At 40.7% G+C, this 14,346-nt stretch overlaps 1 protein-coding gene across 1 annotated transcript; it reads right to left on the minus strand.

Annotated features, from left to right (window-relative positions):
• On the minus strand, positions 1 to 14,097 carry RPP40 (ribonuclease P/MRP subunit p40). The gene is made up of 8 exons (XM_055800265.1): positions 13,870 to 14,097; positions 12,117 to 12,261; positions 10,807 to 10,875; positions 9,358 to 9,453; positions 8,071 to 8,199; positions 3,897 to 4,095; positions 2,842 to 2,976; positions 1 to 1,513 (listed from the first exon to the last, which is right to left on the minus strand). The coding sequence occupies exons 1-8, from the start codon at positions 13,996 to 13,998 to the stop codon at positions 1,315 to 1,317; spliced, it is 1,101 nt and encodes a 366-aa protein (XP_055656240.1). The 5' UTR covers positions 13,999 to 14,097; the 3' UTR covers positions 1 to 1,314.
• Positions 14,098 to 14,346: the final 249 nt, after the last annotated feature.

A 14,346-nucleotide genomic window follows, 5' to 3' on the forward strand; every position in this document is an offset into this window, starting at 1 on the left:
TGATTTAGAAAACTGTTTACTCATTTGTCAGAGTTGTGTTTATGAAACGTGTAACAAAACTTGTGCAAAAGGGGTTGTTTAGCAGAGGGATGTGACAAACAAATACCATCCAGTAAATCATCCAGGATGGCTCTCCTCACTGAAGAGCGCCAATAAACAGACAAAAAAAAGAAAGCTCAACTGCTTTTCATGGTCCTTCTTCTTCTGCATGATTGTGGCACTCACCCTGATGCAAGATCTTGATGTTTCCGCTACAGCTATGCCCTAAATTCCACTACCAATCTCTCACCCCATCAAGTGAACAACTTCCAGTTAAGCGCTGCACTGGTACTTTAATGATACACACCTGCTCCATGAAACAAAAACCAAATAACCTCCACCCAACCCTCCCCAAACCACCATCCAACCCTTCATGGATTTCAACAGGAGTAAACCTGGATTCTTTATAGCTGCCTATGCTCCCAGCATTATTGCTAACAAAACCAGTTTAACTTAATCTGCATTGGCCATAGCATTCTTCCCAAAAATGCATCTGCAATAATGTGACAGTGAAATCTTGGCTCTGTGAGTTGTCCTGTAAGCAAGAACAAGCTACTTCTAAAAGTAGACATTTGGTGGGGGTGGGGGTGTGAGTGTGAGTGTGAGTGTGTGGAGGTCAATTAAGAAAGCAAGTAGCAGCCTTTTGCACCACTGATATAAATTAACTTCTTTGATAACCAACTGTGATCTGTAAAATCCAAAAAGTGGGTCAGCAAGCCTTTACTTTTTCCATGTTTAATGGGTGCTCCTCCCGCTGTCACATACTTCCTTCTCACCTTTTTTCTCCTCCCCACCCTACAAATTCTGGAGAACACCTTTTTTTATTTGACTACATGCAGGCTGAAATGTCTTAAACATGAATGTGAAGGTTTTACAGATCTTTAATGTAAAGAAAGAAAACACTAAATCCCAACACGAGCTTGCCTCCCCAGTATTTTAGCTAGCTATCTGTAAAACTAGGTTTCAAATTCCAAAATTACTTTTGGATAAAAGGAAAGCACCTACAGTCAATTCCTGAGACCTTAAACTCTCAAAACCACATTTAAAAGCTAGAATTGTCAAGTCTTTCAGAAGGCACTGTATGACAGTGAAGTAACAAAAATCCATTCCTTCCATTGTAGGTCATTGTTTAAGGGCTATAAATTATGGGGAAAAAATATACAGCCTCTTAGTACATAACTTTTTACCCAATTACTTTTATAAAAAAAACCTATCTTATTAGGTTTCTATAGTGTAACATGGGATTATTAGAAAACTTCTTCTGTAGCCATAGATTTATGGAGGACAATCATCATTAGTTCCTACAGCCATCTGAAGCCAGTAGTCCAGATTTCTAAAAATGACGAAGTTGTACAAGTTCTCTCCTCCCTTGTGGAAACCATGTTCACTTTCTCTCCAGGAAACAGGGCTGTCTGCAAAACCATGTACAGTTAAGGTCAGCCAGTATGCCAGTTTTGGTTCACCAAAATAGCAACTGCAAGGAAGAAGACAAGGTAATCAATAATTATAATGGAATAGACAGCATGTTAAATAAATAAATAAAAAAATCAAAACCAGGCACTTTAGTGAAAATTTGTAATTAACAGTTAAACCACCCTGCTTTAGTACATAATAAAAATTTTCAAAAGAAAATATTCTGTCAGAAGACATTAGGAAATGAAAGAAGATTGACTCTTGATTATTCCCACCAAATTCAGAAATAGCAAACCTGCAATTACAGCAATTAGAAAAAGTCCTAAGTTGTAAAGTGGATGTTCTGAATTTCCTACAGCATGCATTGCCTTTCAAAAAAATAGAACATTTACCAAGAGCATTTGCTATCAGGGCCAAAAAAAGAGATCAGACAAAGAAACACAGTCAGGCTATGCTTGACACAAATACTTTTACCACCAGAAAGGAAAAGGATCACAAATAATCAAAGCCAGACATTACCCACTGCTCTTAAGTAGAGAATAAAACTTGTGTTCCAGCCCTAGCCTAGGGAGGCTTTCTGCATGAGACCTGAAAATTGCTCAAAGAGTAATGAACATATTTCAGATAAAGCAGCAGCGACATTGTCATGAGTGGGTGCTACAATCATTAGCCACCAGGCACTTCAAGCACTGTCTCAGACATGAAGCAAGGAGCTTCCAGAACCTGCTGTCAGTAGCACCAATACATAAATACAGGCAGGTACCACATTGATCCATGATACACTAGTATCATGTAGTTTGGCATTGAATTAGAACTACAGCTACCCCCTTCATCACTATCCAGTGTTACAATACTTGATTCAAAAAACTCAATATAAGTTAATTTATTGTAATGCCATAACAACTTTGAAGTACCTTTGACACCGTTTCTGGTATCAAAAAGGTATTTCAATCATATTTTCCATCACTCGTTAAAAATCAGACATACTTGACAGCATCTGAATTTCATAGATGGGAGAATCTGAAAAGATGCCAGAGCTCAGCAGAGCCCCTGTTCCTTAGAAATTAAGATAAAAAGCAAAAAGTAATTACTCGAATAAAGGACAGGCATTTTCAAATTTGAAGTATCCAGAATTCTGTATTGTTGATGTGGGTTTTGGGGTTTTTTTTTTAGTTTTTTTGTTTGGTTGGTGTGTTTTGTTTTTTTTTTTTTTACATACCAATTTTAAGCTTCCAGTTCATTTCCTAATTTAAACAATTCTTCATTTTGTGTGTTTTGCTATTTGCCTCCTACAGCACTACTGAAAAGAAGTATCTAAAAGTGATTTCTAAAACTAAAGTGTTATAGAGTATGGGTGTACATTAGTAATGTACTCCTGTCAGTCCTTACCACAGCTGCTCCAATAACTGAATTATCTTCTCAGGAATTATAAAGCCTGTGATTGTGCACAGAAAAGCTTTTTCCACCATTACATTGGGCTGAGGACAGCAATAGGTTGATAAGAAGCTAGATGATGTGTTGTCCCTGGAAAAACCCAAAAAACAATTAAAATATACTTTAAGTCTTCTACAGGAAATCTTAGTTATCAAAACTTGTACCAAAGAAGTAGTATCTACATATATCATCCAATACCAAAGCAACCAATGGCCAAGCAATTAATACACAAGATGTCACCACGGTGCTGTGGGTTAACCCTGCTAACCACCTAAACACCACACAGCTGCTCACTCACTCCCCCTAATGTGATGGGGGAGAGAATCAGAAGGGTAAAAGTGAGAAAATGCATGGGTTGAGATAAAGGCCATTTAATAAGTAAAGCAAAAGGTGCATATGAAAGCAAAGCAAGCTAAGTAATTAATTCACTGCTTCCCATCAACAGGCAGATGTTTAGCCATCTCCAGGAAAGCAGAGCTTCATCATGTCTAACTGTGACTTGAAGAGACAAATGCTGTAACTCTGAACATTTCATACCCTTCCTTTCCTCAGCTCTTACTGCTGAGCACGTGAGCACGCAGTGTGCGATACCCCTCTGGTCAGCTGGGGTGTGCTGGTGTGGCTGTGTTCCCTCCCAGCCTCTTGCTCACCCCCAGTCTACTTGCTGGCAGGGCAGTATGAGAAACAGAAAAGGCCTTGGCACTGTGTAAGCACTGCTCAGCGAGAGCTACAACATCCCTGTTATCAACACTGCTTTGGTCACAAATCCAAAACACAGCACCACACCAACCTTTACAAAGAAACTTAATTCTGTCTCAACCTAACCAGTACATAAATCCTAAAACCACAGATAAATTATTCAAGACTTACAACAAATGCTTAAATGCGTAACAGACTTCCCACTTAAATAAGAATTAGGAAAAATATATTTCTGTAACTGTTCCTTAAAACTAATTGTGGCTTTCCGTACTTAAAAGGTATTTAAAGATCAAACACATTCAAATACTTACAAGCTAACTTGATTCCAGACAGCGCCCAGCCATTCAAACAGTTCCTCTGTACTGCAGGACTCATCTGGCTTTCCCTGTAGTTCATTACTTTGTAACACCGGACACTGCAAGTCCCTTAACGTGCTGAATGTTATTTTTGGCTTCAGGGCCTGTATTTGGTTTTTTGAAAAGTATGACATCAACGTTGATCCCTCTGCACCTTAAAAACACAACATCACAAACATGTTATGAAACTACTAAACAAAAGGAACACTGAATACATGAAACCTTTGTATATGTACACAAGAAAATGCAGTGTGTAAAACTGCTTACATGGTGTTATCTTTGGCAGAAGCCATAGAACCTTCAGCTTATCTTCTTGGAAATAAAAATTAGTACAAGATCCAGCAATGCAGTATAGCTCAGTAAATTTACTATTTAACTAGCAAGGACAGATCTGTCGATAGAAAATTCACGCAGAATTAACTGGGCAAGTAATAAAACGAACCCATTAGAGTAATTCAGAGTGTTCCTGAAAAGGAGCATATTACAGGCAACAGGAACACGTTAACTGCTCCCCAAGACAAAATAGTCTGCAAATGCATTCATGCTGCAAGTATACCCGTGCCTATACACATAAGGCCAGAGAACATTTTGCCTTACTAGTGCCCATACATACATTCCCTTCGTGCTCAGGCACAGGTACTTGCTGCTGTAGAAAGGCAATGCACGCCTTACACCATTAGGTCATCTCTAGCCCAGCATCTCCAGGAACTCCTCAGGCATCGCAATTTGAGAGGTAGACGTACACAAGGACAACGCATCTCTAAGATCAGGAGAGGGAACTAAGCTCACATGAATTCAGACAGTATTCCCTAGGCTCAGTGTCTAGAGGGATCTCGGAATCACTAGTTCACTAACAACTGCCTCCTAGAGACAGCATGGCTTCTAGAATCACAAACAACTCCAACAGAATAAATACCTGCAGATCTCAGGAATACTTTGCAAAAAGCTATAGTGTCATTTAAACTCTTCTGGAACATGGCTTCATAACTGCAGAAAGTTTTCCATTTCATTGTCCTAAAAGGAACTCAAGTCCTCTATCCAGCATGTCAGGTTAGCGGATCTCTTAGTTCTCTCAACTGAGGACAAGAACGCGTAAGAAACCTTCTGAGAGGTTTTATCCCATTGCTAAAGGCCACGTATGTGACTTCCTAGCTGTGATGGCAAAATTCTTGATTTACAATAAATTGAGAAATCACCTTCAGTAAGATACAGTTGGAAGGTCATCTAGTCATCAAGACTAGAGACACTCCTATTCATCTGGCTAAGGAGTCTGCCATCCCAGGACACTGTATTTCCCTGAACAGTGGAAAAGCGAGCAGGTTGGAGAACAGACTTATCAATGATGTCAAGATGAATTCTAGGATAGTCTGGTGGACAAGGATTGAAGAGAGGAAGAAGGGGAGAGGGTAAAGAAACTAAACCACATTGTTCGATGTACCTTGATGGACTTGTGGGAAAGGCCACGTTTCTCCAACTCTAGTATGTGATCCAAAACAGCAGGTAAAATTCTAAAAACCTAACCTAGACTAAAAACCTAACCAAAGCAAGCATACTGCTAACTGAGAGATACTAACCAACTTCCTTTTTGAAGCAGTAAGATAATTGACATGGAATGAATTCTCCTAAATCTGCAATTCCAGATAACGTAATTCTGTTTTCATAAAGTAACCATGGGTCTCTAGGAGACCAAGAAGTAATACCTTGTTCATGAGAAGTCTGAAGTCCAGAACAGCATTTAAATACTGCAGAAAAGGCACGTATGAAGAGAAGAAATTAAAAAATAGGATACAGTTCACTGCAGAATTCGATTTCCAAAACTTACTATCAAAAATTATGGACTGCCTAAACTCCATCACCCATATTTATCTCATCAATGATAATCACTTGGGGGAGTAGAAAAAGGAGGGCTAACCTGATCCTTTTCAGTCACCCCTTCAGAGGAAGCTGCCTAAGTACCGAAGAGCACAGTGACAAAGACAGGCAGCCACTGAATTCTTGTTAATTTAATATTTCTATATAGACATATTTAAGTCTGAATTCTGCTAGAATGATGATCTTCCTTCAGCCTGTACCTCCTATTGGCATTTGTCAGTCTAAGAGGTTCAAAGAGTGTATAATACTACCCTAGAATTCTTAGTCAAATATAAAAAAATTATACATTTTATATGGATGCTGCATGTGGAAGCCTCAGCTATAGCTCTAACTTCAGCAAATCTCAAAGACTACAGTCAAGACTCCAACAGAACTATTCCTCTAGCTACAGCATAACTTTCCACATCAACAGCAGCCAGGCACACTGTCAAAGTTTCTTTGGAGTGAATTTCAGCCAAGAAACATTTAAAACTGTCGTAGAAATTACAGCAATAGAAACGAGAAGAAAATGTTGCTTTGCCTCTGTCACTGAAGACATGAGACACTCCATGCTCCCATTTTTTTGTTCTTCTTGGTGCCAGAACCATTAAGTGGGAAAAACAGGTATAAAACCAAAAAATCCTGCTTTTGGAGGGCAACGTGAATGTTTATAGTTTGCAGCAGTGCTAACCATAGCAAGAAACAGCAGTTCCTGGCAGGAAGGCTGCAAGCAAAATGTTCACGGAGGACTTGAATTCTCTCAACAAAATACAGCCCCCCTTCCCCTTCCAGCAGAATTCTACATGATGCCTCATGTCTATTAATAAAAATCTGTAAAAGTTTTATTTTTGTCAGTACTAAGGACGTGTCTTTTGTGTTATAAGCACAAGATTCCTGCACAGTAAGGCATTAAGATTTAACTCCATATTCAGGAAATGATTGACCTGACCCATTTTTTGGATATAAGAGAAAGTGAGGAAAAGGAATGCTATTCTTTCTGAATGCTGCTAACACTGGCAGCAACAAACATAAGAAACACACCGGCCCTAGAAGCATTTTGCACTCCACCCAGGGTCAATAAATCCAAGCGAGCTCAGCCTGAAGATCACCACCTTGGGGATTTATGTCACCATTTATGGTAGCGACAGCCTTCACTGTGACTCTTTCCCAAAGACTACAAGGATGGGAATTGCAAGCCTTTGAACAATTTATGTATGACAAACAAGGAAGGATCCTTGTCATATGATCAGTACTTCAAAAGGGGAGGGGAAACATGAAGGACTGAAGTGAAACATGGGATACTGCTAAAGAAGCTTGTAAGCAGCTTTATATCCTCAGATCAGTTAACTCCCTCTCAGACTTGAAGTGCCAGGAAACAGTAACAATGCAAAAAGCAGATGGGAAGGCATCCTCAGGGACCTCTCTAACATCCCCTTCACTAGCGTGGAGACTCAAAGCAGAATCACACTGAAAGCTACACAGCTATGATGAAGACAAACATTTTTTTGCAGTAGACTCCTGTAGGTTTTGTCACTTCTATGCAAATGCTCCATATCCCTAGATACAGCCTGTTCTGAGGTAACAGAAGCAACTGAGGACTTTGGAAAATGACCCTCAGAAGAAGAACAACACTTAATTCCCAGAAGAAAAACTACTGTAATTAGAAAACAGTAGATAACCAAAAGAAAGGTGATTTGAGACAATTTCTTGGAACAACAGCCTCTTACTCTGCTCCAATCTCAAACAAGTGCTTGAGAATAAAACTGTAAAATAGCAAACTCTGTGTGTATGTGTAGATGGCCCGTGACAGAAATAGGGACTCTGTACATGTCCTGTAACTACTCATGAAATGGAAGTTCCCCATCTCAAGTCCTACACCAAATATGCAACTTACATGTATTAATAATAAATTCAAAAAAATTGTATTAATAATGGTTATATAGGTCAAAAATTTATAAAAAAGAGGCAGCACTATCAAAAAGGCAAAGTTATGACAGAAAGTATGTGCAACATAGACAAGGAAAGGAAATAACTAATGTATCTCCCATGAATCGTTGTTGTGTTCCTGAACTGAAACGTTCTGCTGTGTAGGAAGTTACACAGACACTCCCCCAAAAAATAAACAAAGCAAACAAAAAATCCTACCCAAACACATTTTAATATAACTCTTCCCTCCACTAAAAACACATTTGGACAATCACTAAGAAAGAACAGTAAACTAAAAATATTTAGACTTCATGTCAGTTACATTTTAGTTTTACATTTAGTTTTTTATTACCTATATTTGTATACCAAGCCAGTAGGAAGTCAAATTCTAAAGGTTTCTTTTCTTTCAAGGCCCAGAGCACTCTGTTATGTTTCTTGCTATCAGGGTGAAAGCCAGCATCAGTCAGGTCAATAGTTATAACTGCAAAAAGGTACAAAAGCCACTGTTACTCAATTGAAATAAACATTAAATTCATTAAGAACTAAAAGAACACAAAGAAACGAAAGAACATTAAGCTTCCTTTTCACATATACAGCGCCTTTACAAAATCTTTAATTATGCAAATATGGCTCCCCATTATGTAAATAAATATTCACCTCCTGCTGTCCTTATTTTGATATAATCTGGAACTAACTTCTAGTGCCTTTTGTAATGGCACTGCCAGAAGTCCCAAAACAGCACCTTAAAAATACCTTGGTAATTAGGCAAGTTATCAGCACCAACAAAGCTCAAATATCTAACATCAGAAGCAATGTATATAGCAATGACACTTTTTCAGCTGTTTTTTTCTAGATTAATCAGTCCCAGGCTGAAAGTTATATTTATTTTTCAGAAGGAAATTTCATGATACATTTTACTTGACAAACTGAATAGTAAAATAATGTCTCATTTTGCCAAAATTCTTATTATAGATAAGAAGTTTCCCCTTCTAAAGTTTTTATGTAACTACTTACCAACTACTGCAAGTTCTAATACACTTGACATGGCATGGTGTTCCAAGTTTTTTACTTACTTATCAAAAAAATGAACAAAAATCACACTCAGGATGTCTTGTCTGCAGCTATTAAAAAACCACAGCATTTTCCAAGTACTTGGTATATCAACATTACCATATTAAGTATTTCAAACATAATACAATTCTCCCTTTCAAGCAAGCAGCCTTGGGTGAGTCTCTTCACTGAACTTTTTTTTGTATAGTGTGCAAATTTCAACCTCTACCTTAATCAGTTTAGTATTTTCCGATTTAGATCGGAAGCCATAGATACTGTGCACAGTATACAAACATTCTTGAGTCCCACATCACGTCAGTATAAACAACACAATGAAATCCCGGAAGCTACAAATTTTACAGCATTGCCAAAAAAAAAAAAATCAAACATTTGTTTCCTTAGAGCTACTTTACTACACTGTAAAAGTATTTTTTCTCTTCATGCTGTCCTTGTATCTGCATCTGGAAAAATACAATGTAGACAACACCCAGTTTTAAGGAAAGGGAAGTTTCAGCATTGCTGATTTAACATCCTAACAAGGCACTTCACAGACAGATCTGAAATAAGCATTGTTGTAAATAATACTTACTATATCTCATTACTTTTTTGCCAGAATACTGAGAAGGGCGACCTTGCAGTCCAAGTTCCTCATAAGTATCCTTATCCACCGACAGAATTAGTTTTCCTATAAACAAAACAAACTTTAATAAAAATTATTTTCTATCTAGTTGCCTTTGAAGTCTTCTGAGAACTGTACACTTCACACGATGTTAGTTTTGGATCAATGGTATTACTAATGTAATCCAGACTCCTTAGTTCCAGTTAAATGCATTACCCAATTAACCCTTTAAAAATGTAACTCACTTTTTTTATCAGAGGTCTAATGAACTAGACAAGAGAAGTGTAATACTATTCCTGAGACAGTCATACCTTTTTTACTGCACTACCTCACTTCGCTGCCTCAATCTTTCACCTTGTCCCCCCCAGCACTTGCTCTGTCATTGGTTGACCACTACATTACAACACGGCCTGATTTAGTAAACATTCACACATGCACTGCTCAACTACACATACAAAAGCAGCTCCTCCAGCTCCAGTGGGACTACTCACATTGAGTAAACTACATTTATTAGTGATGAGCAGATATGCCCTGGGACTCCCATTCCATATCCATAAACCAAATCTGACATCTACCACTTGGTACAGAATTTCAGACAACAGCTCTCAACTGCAGTTTTTTGGTTCTAGCGTACAACAGTATAATATAGAATACAGACAAATAAGGCTGTTGCTGAAGATTTCAGATGGTGACATCACCAGGAACTGTAACGCTGTCTCTGCATTAATTGTGCATAGCTTGTAATCACTGTATCACAGAAACGCAGTCACTACCAAGTATCCATCTTGCTAGAACTGTGCCCTTACAGGCACCTGACATATTACAGAGTCTTAGGCTAAAGGTCTGCTAGACCAATTTGCGTTTCTATTGTATCTATCTACTGTTAGATGGAAATAAGATGACATATTTGAAGCACAAAACAGCGTTATTTCCTTTGCATATAAAATCCCACCTAAGATGAGCAGTGGTTTATGACGTTTTGTCATAAAACTGTGATGGAACTGAAATGGACTATTTTAATATAATTCTCAAAGAATAAACACCGATTATTTAAAAAGTGTTCCTAAGCAGTGCTGATAAAGACAGAATTTGTACCAAAAAAGAAAACTGAGACCAGCAGAAAATAAGAAGCTGGAATGCAATGTTTTCACAAAAATAATCCTCTGTAGCAATTCCAATTTCGTTTGAAGCACTGACAATCTGATACTATACATAAGTGAAGCTGATTTTTTTAGAAGAAATAAATCAACAGCATGAATGAAAAGACAAAACGAGTATTTTCCTAATTCAAACATATTTCTAATAAAGTTGGCAAGTTTAGTAAGCATTACATTTTCCAGTTTACGTCACTCCAAATGAAACCCCCCCCCAGACCATAATCAATATGAATTACTAAAAACAAAAAAATCCCAAACATACCATTTGGTAGCAGAGCTGCAGTATTATCTTGATCAATTTTTGTGTTATAGCTAAGTGCGTAGCACGAACCTTTAACAGTAAAGCAGAAAACCGTAAGAATATACAGTCTCTAAAGACAGACATGACAATATGAAAGACTCACCTCAAGATAACCAAACATGCCAAATACCATGTGAATGACTCTAAACCCTTGTGTTTTCATCAACTACCTTTCTTCCATCTTCTCAAGCAAAGTAGCGTTTTGTTATTATTTTTATAAACCTCGGACTGGCACTATTTTAAAGGACCCATAATACAGATAACAATACATCCCAATATGAAAATGCTTTCTTTCCACCTGCAACTTTCTGCACTCAGCAAATGGAAAAAAACCTTTTTTTTTTTCCAGAAACAGATTTCTATTATCAGTTCACACAAGAACAAGGTGGAAGATGCTCACATTACTAAATATATTTTGTAGCATTATCTGCCACAGCCAATTTTGTTTTTTAAAACACAAGCATCAGATCCTGTAAACTCTTGTGTACAAATGTTGCTTCCATAAAACTACTGGCGTAAAAACACATGAATGAGACTGAGGGGAATAAGAAAAGAGTCCCACATTTAGCAAGTAATGGATCTCTTATCCTCCCGTTTCATCTACATGTTCTCTGGTGTCCTCTCTTTTCCTTTTAACACTTTTTTTTCTCCTGGCAATCATCTGAAGGGTACAACTAGTTAACATAAGCCAAACAAGTGGCTCCTGCTACATGAAAACAGCATGGTCCGAACATGCAGCAGCAAGCTGGCTGGGCAGAGGCTGCATCCTTCTTTACATCCTCTTTGCTCTTACTGTGTAAGAATGAGCCATCACAGCTATACTAGCAAAAAACGAACAAAGAGCAAACGTATTTTTTCTCTTGCCTGCTATAGAACACAGCTAACACAACTCTGTGTTGAAATATGAAGGAATGAGAAAGGGAGAAGGGAGCTGATTTCTGCAGGAATCTGCACAATCATAAGGAGTAGAAGAAACAGATGTGAGGATACATGGAAGCCCTCTTGATAGCTGGCTTGCAGAATTAAGATGGAATAGGGAGAAATGAAGAGGGAACAATCAAAGAAGTTTTGGACCCAGTGGGTGTAAATAAATGCTGACACACCACAAAGCAGAAAAAAAGCAGATAAAGAAATTAATTCATAATTTTCTTTGTACTTTTCCTTCCCTTCCTTTAAAATACTTTTCAAAATAAATAATAAATGGATGTTACTGTGTTATGAAAAAAAAATACACTATTATTGCATCTGTTATGTTCTGATTTCCACCTTACCTTTCTTCACAAAAGCATCAATGAATTCCTGAGCAACCAATTCATGAACCGGTAAACTCCTCACCAGGTAGTACTCTCCAACATCTGCAACAGTACTTTTCAGCACTTCAGGTAATATGCCACATTCAGGAATCAAAAACGACACCTGTCAGGAACATATTTGTAACGTAAATCATATTGTAAAATCTGTTCTGGAAGAAAAACAAGAAATACAGAAGAAAAATTCTACTTTTCAAATACATCAGTATATTACATCTAAATGAGATGAAGAAAAAAACAGTATCAGACATCTTCAAGATGTAACAATCTGCAGAAAGGTTCTTGGTACACTAAATAGATTATTTAGGTTTGAGTTTGGGTGTTTTTTTGCATGTTATGTTCTATACAATAGCATGACGTGTTACACGAAGGCATGATTTCACATAACATGAATTCACTAAAGACCTTGTTTCACGCCATTATAAATGTAGCTTGACGTCACACTGGAACATTTAGTTCAGCCCTTGCTGCAAGAAGCAGTTATAACTACAAATGTAGGCTAAGCATTTATGTAATCTGAGTAGGAAAGACCAAAGCAGAATTTAAACTAGTTTTTGAATCCGTGCGTTTTCCTCTGCAGAGTACTTCGGAGGTCAGACAACTGAACAGATCATCACAACAAAACTTGAAGATGGGCTTACAATTTTCAAAAAAAGCTGCAAGGCACACATTAAGGCTCCAACTTCTGTAGAAAGCTTCTAATTTAAGGCAGGAAACTGACTTTCAAGAGGGATGAGCACCTAGCTCTTCTTGCTAAGCTCAGCGTTCAGTCTTTTGGTCCAATTGCCTACCTTGAATTTCCTTTTTGTTTAAAGCCTTTCGTAGACCCCGAGAACTCTTTAAGTCCAGGAAACCAGGTAAAACAAGATTATTACATGGCCAAATACCAACCTTCCCAACAACCATGCCCATGCAGCCTAAAAGCCTGTCCCCCTGCTCCTTCTCCCTTCATCGCTCAAACAACTTTTCTCCAAAAGCTCTCAAGAGAACAGGTATGCATCTCCTTTTGCATGCACATGCAAGAGAGGTAACAACTGAGAGATGGGCTACCTGCCACACAAGTAACGTGTTTTCTGATTAGCTGGTAAAAAAAAAAAAATCACTCGGGGAACAGCAAGATGAGCTGACTGAAACCTGCAACAGTCAAAGCAAGCAGGGCGAGCTGGCAAAAGCAAACTTCGTAACGTTAACTTGTCCAAAGCGATGCAGGTGACGACGGCAAGACACGACACACTGGCAAGACACGACACACCAGCAGAAGCAGGGCCAGGATGTCAGAGGGCCTCCAGGGCCCGCCTGCAGCCAGGCTCCGGCTGAGCCCTCCTCCGCGTGGACAGCCCCCCAGCCCCTCACCGCTCCCCTGCCCCGCTGACAGGGCACTGGCACCTCCACCACCCGGCCTTCCCTCCTCTCTTCAGCCCGCGCCCACACGGCCTCTGGCTCCTTGAGGCGCTGCCTGAGCCCACCGAGCTGATGTCCCTGCGTCCCCTGCGTGAGGCCCGCGGGCCCCCTCTGGCCGGGCCGGCGGAACCTTCCAGAACAGGGCCTGGCACGAGGCGCAGCACCAGCGAGGCGCCCCACCGCCGCCAGGGGAAGGCACCGCGCCCCCCGCCCGGGCCGGGGCTGCTCCGGTCGGGCCGGGGCTGCTCCGGTCTCGCCGGGGCTGCGGACACCGCCACCCCCCGCGCCCCCAGCCCCGCCCGCACTCACTCACGCGGCAGTTATAGGCGTGGTCCCGCACGTGCGCCGCGTGCCGCGAGCGCGCGTGCCGCGCGTGGCCCTTCTCACAGACCAGCAGGTGCCGCGGGGCCTGGCGCAGCCGCCGCAGCTGAGGCGCCGCCATCCCCCGCCGGCTGCGCTGGGCCGCGGGGAGCCGCACCCCCGGGGCACTCACCGGCCACCCGCCACCCGCCGCCGGGGCGGGAGGAGGGAGAGGGGCGGGCGGGAACTGCGCGATGAGGTCACTTCCGCCCGCTTCCGCAGCGCCGCCGCAGCCGCCGCGGCAGCGGGGCGGGGGGCGGGGGCGGCCCGGCCGGGCTCTCCTCCCTTCTCCTCCCCCGGTGCGTGTTCCGGGTCCGGGGCAACCCACCTCCCCCCCCCGCCCCCCCCCCCCTCCGGTTCTGGGGCGCAGAGCCGTGGTTCAGGGCGGTTAGGGCGTGTGCGTGCGCCGTGAGGCCTCTGCCGGCGGGAG

Source organism: Falco peregrinus, chromosome 3 (genome assembly GCF_023634155.1).
Source record: "Falco peregrinus isolate bFalPer1 chromosome 3, bFalPer1.pri, whole genome shotgun sequence".
NCBI lineage: Eukaryota > Metazoa > Chordata > Aves > Falconiformes > Falconidae > Falco > Falco peregrinus.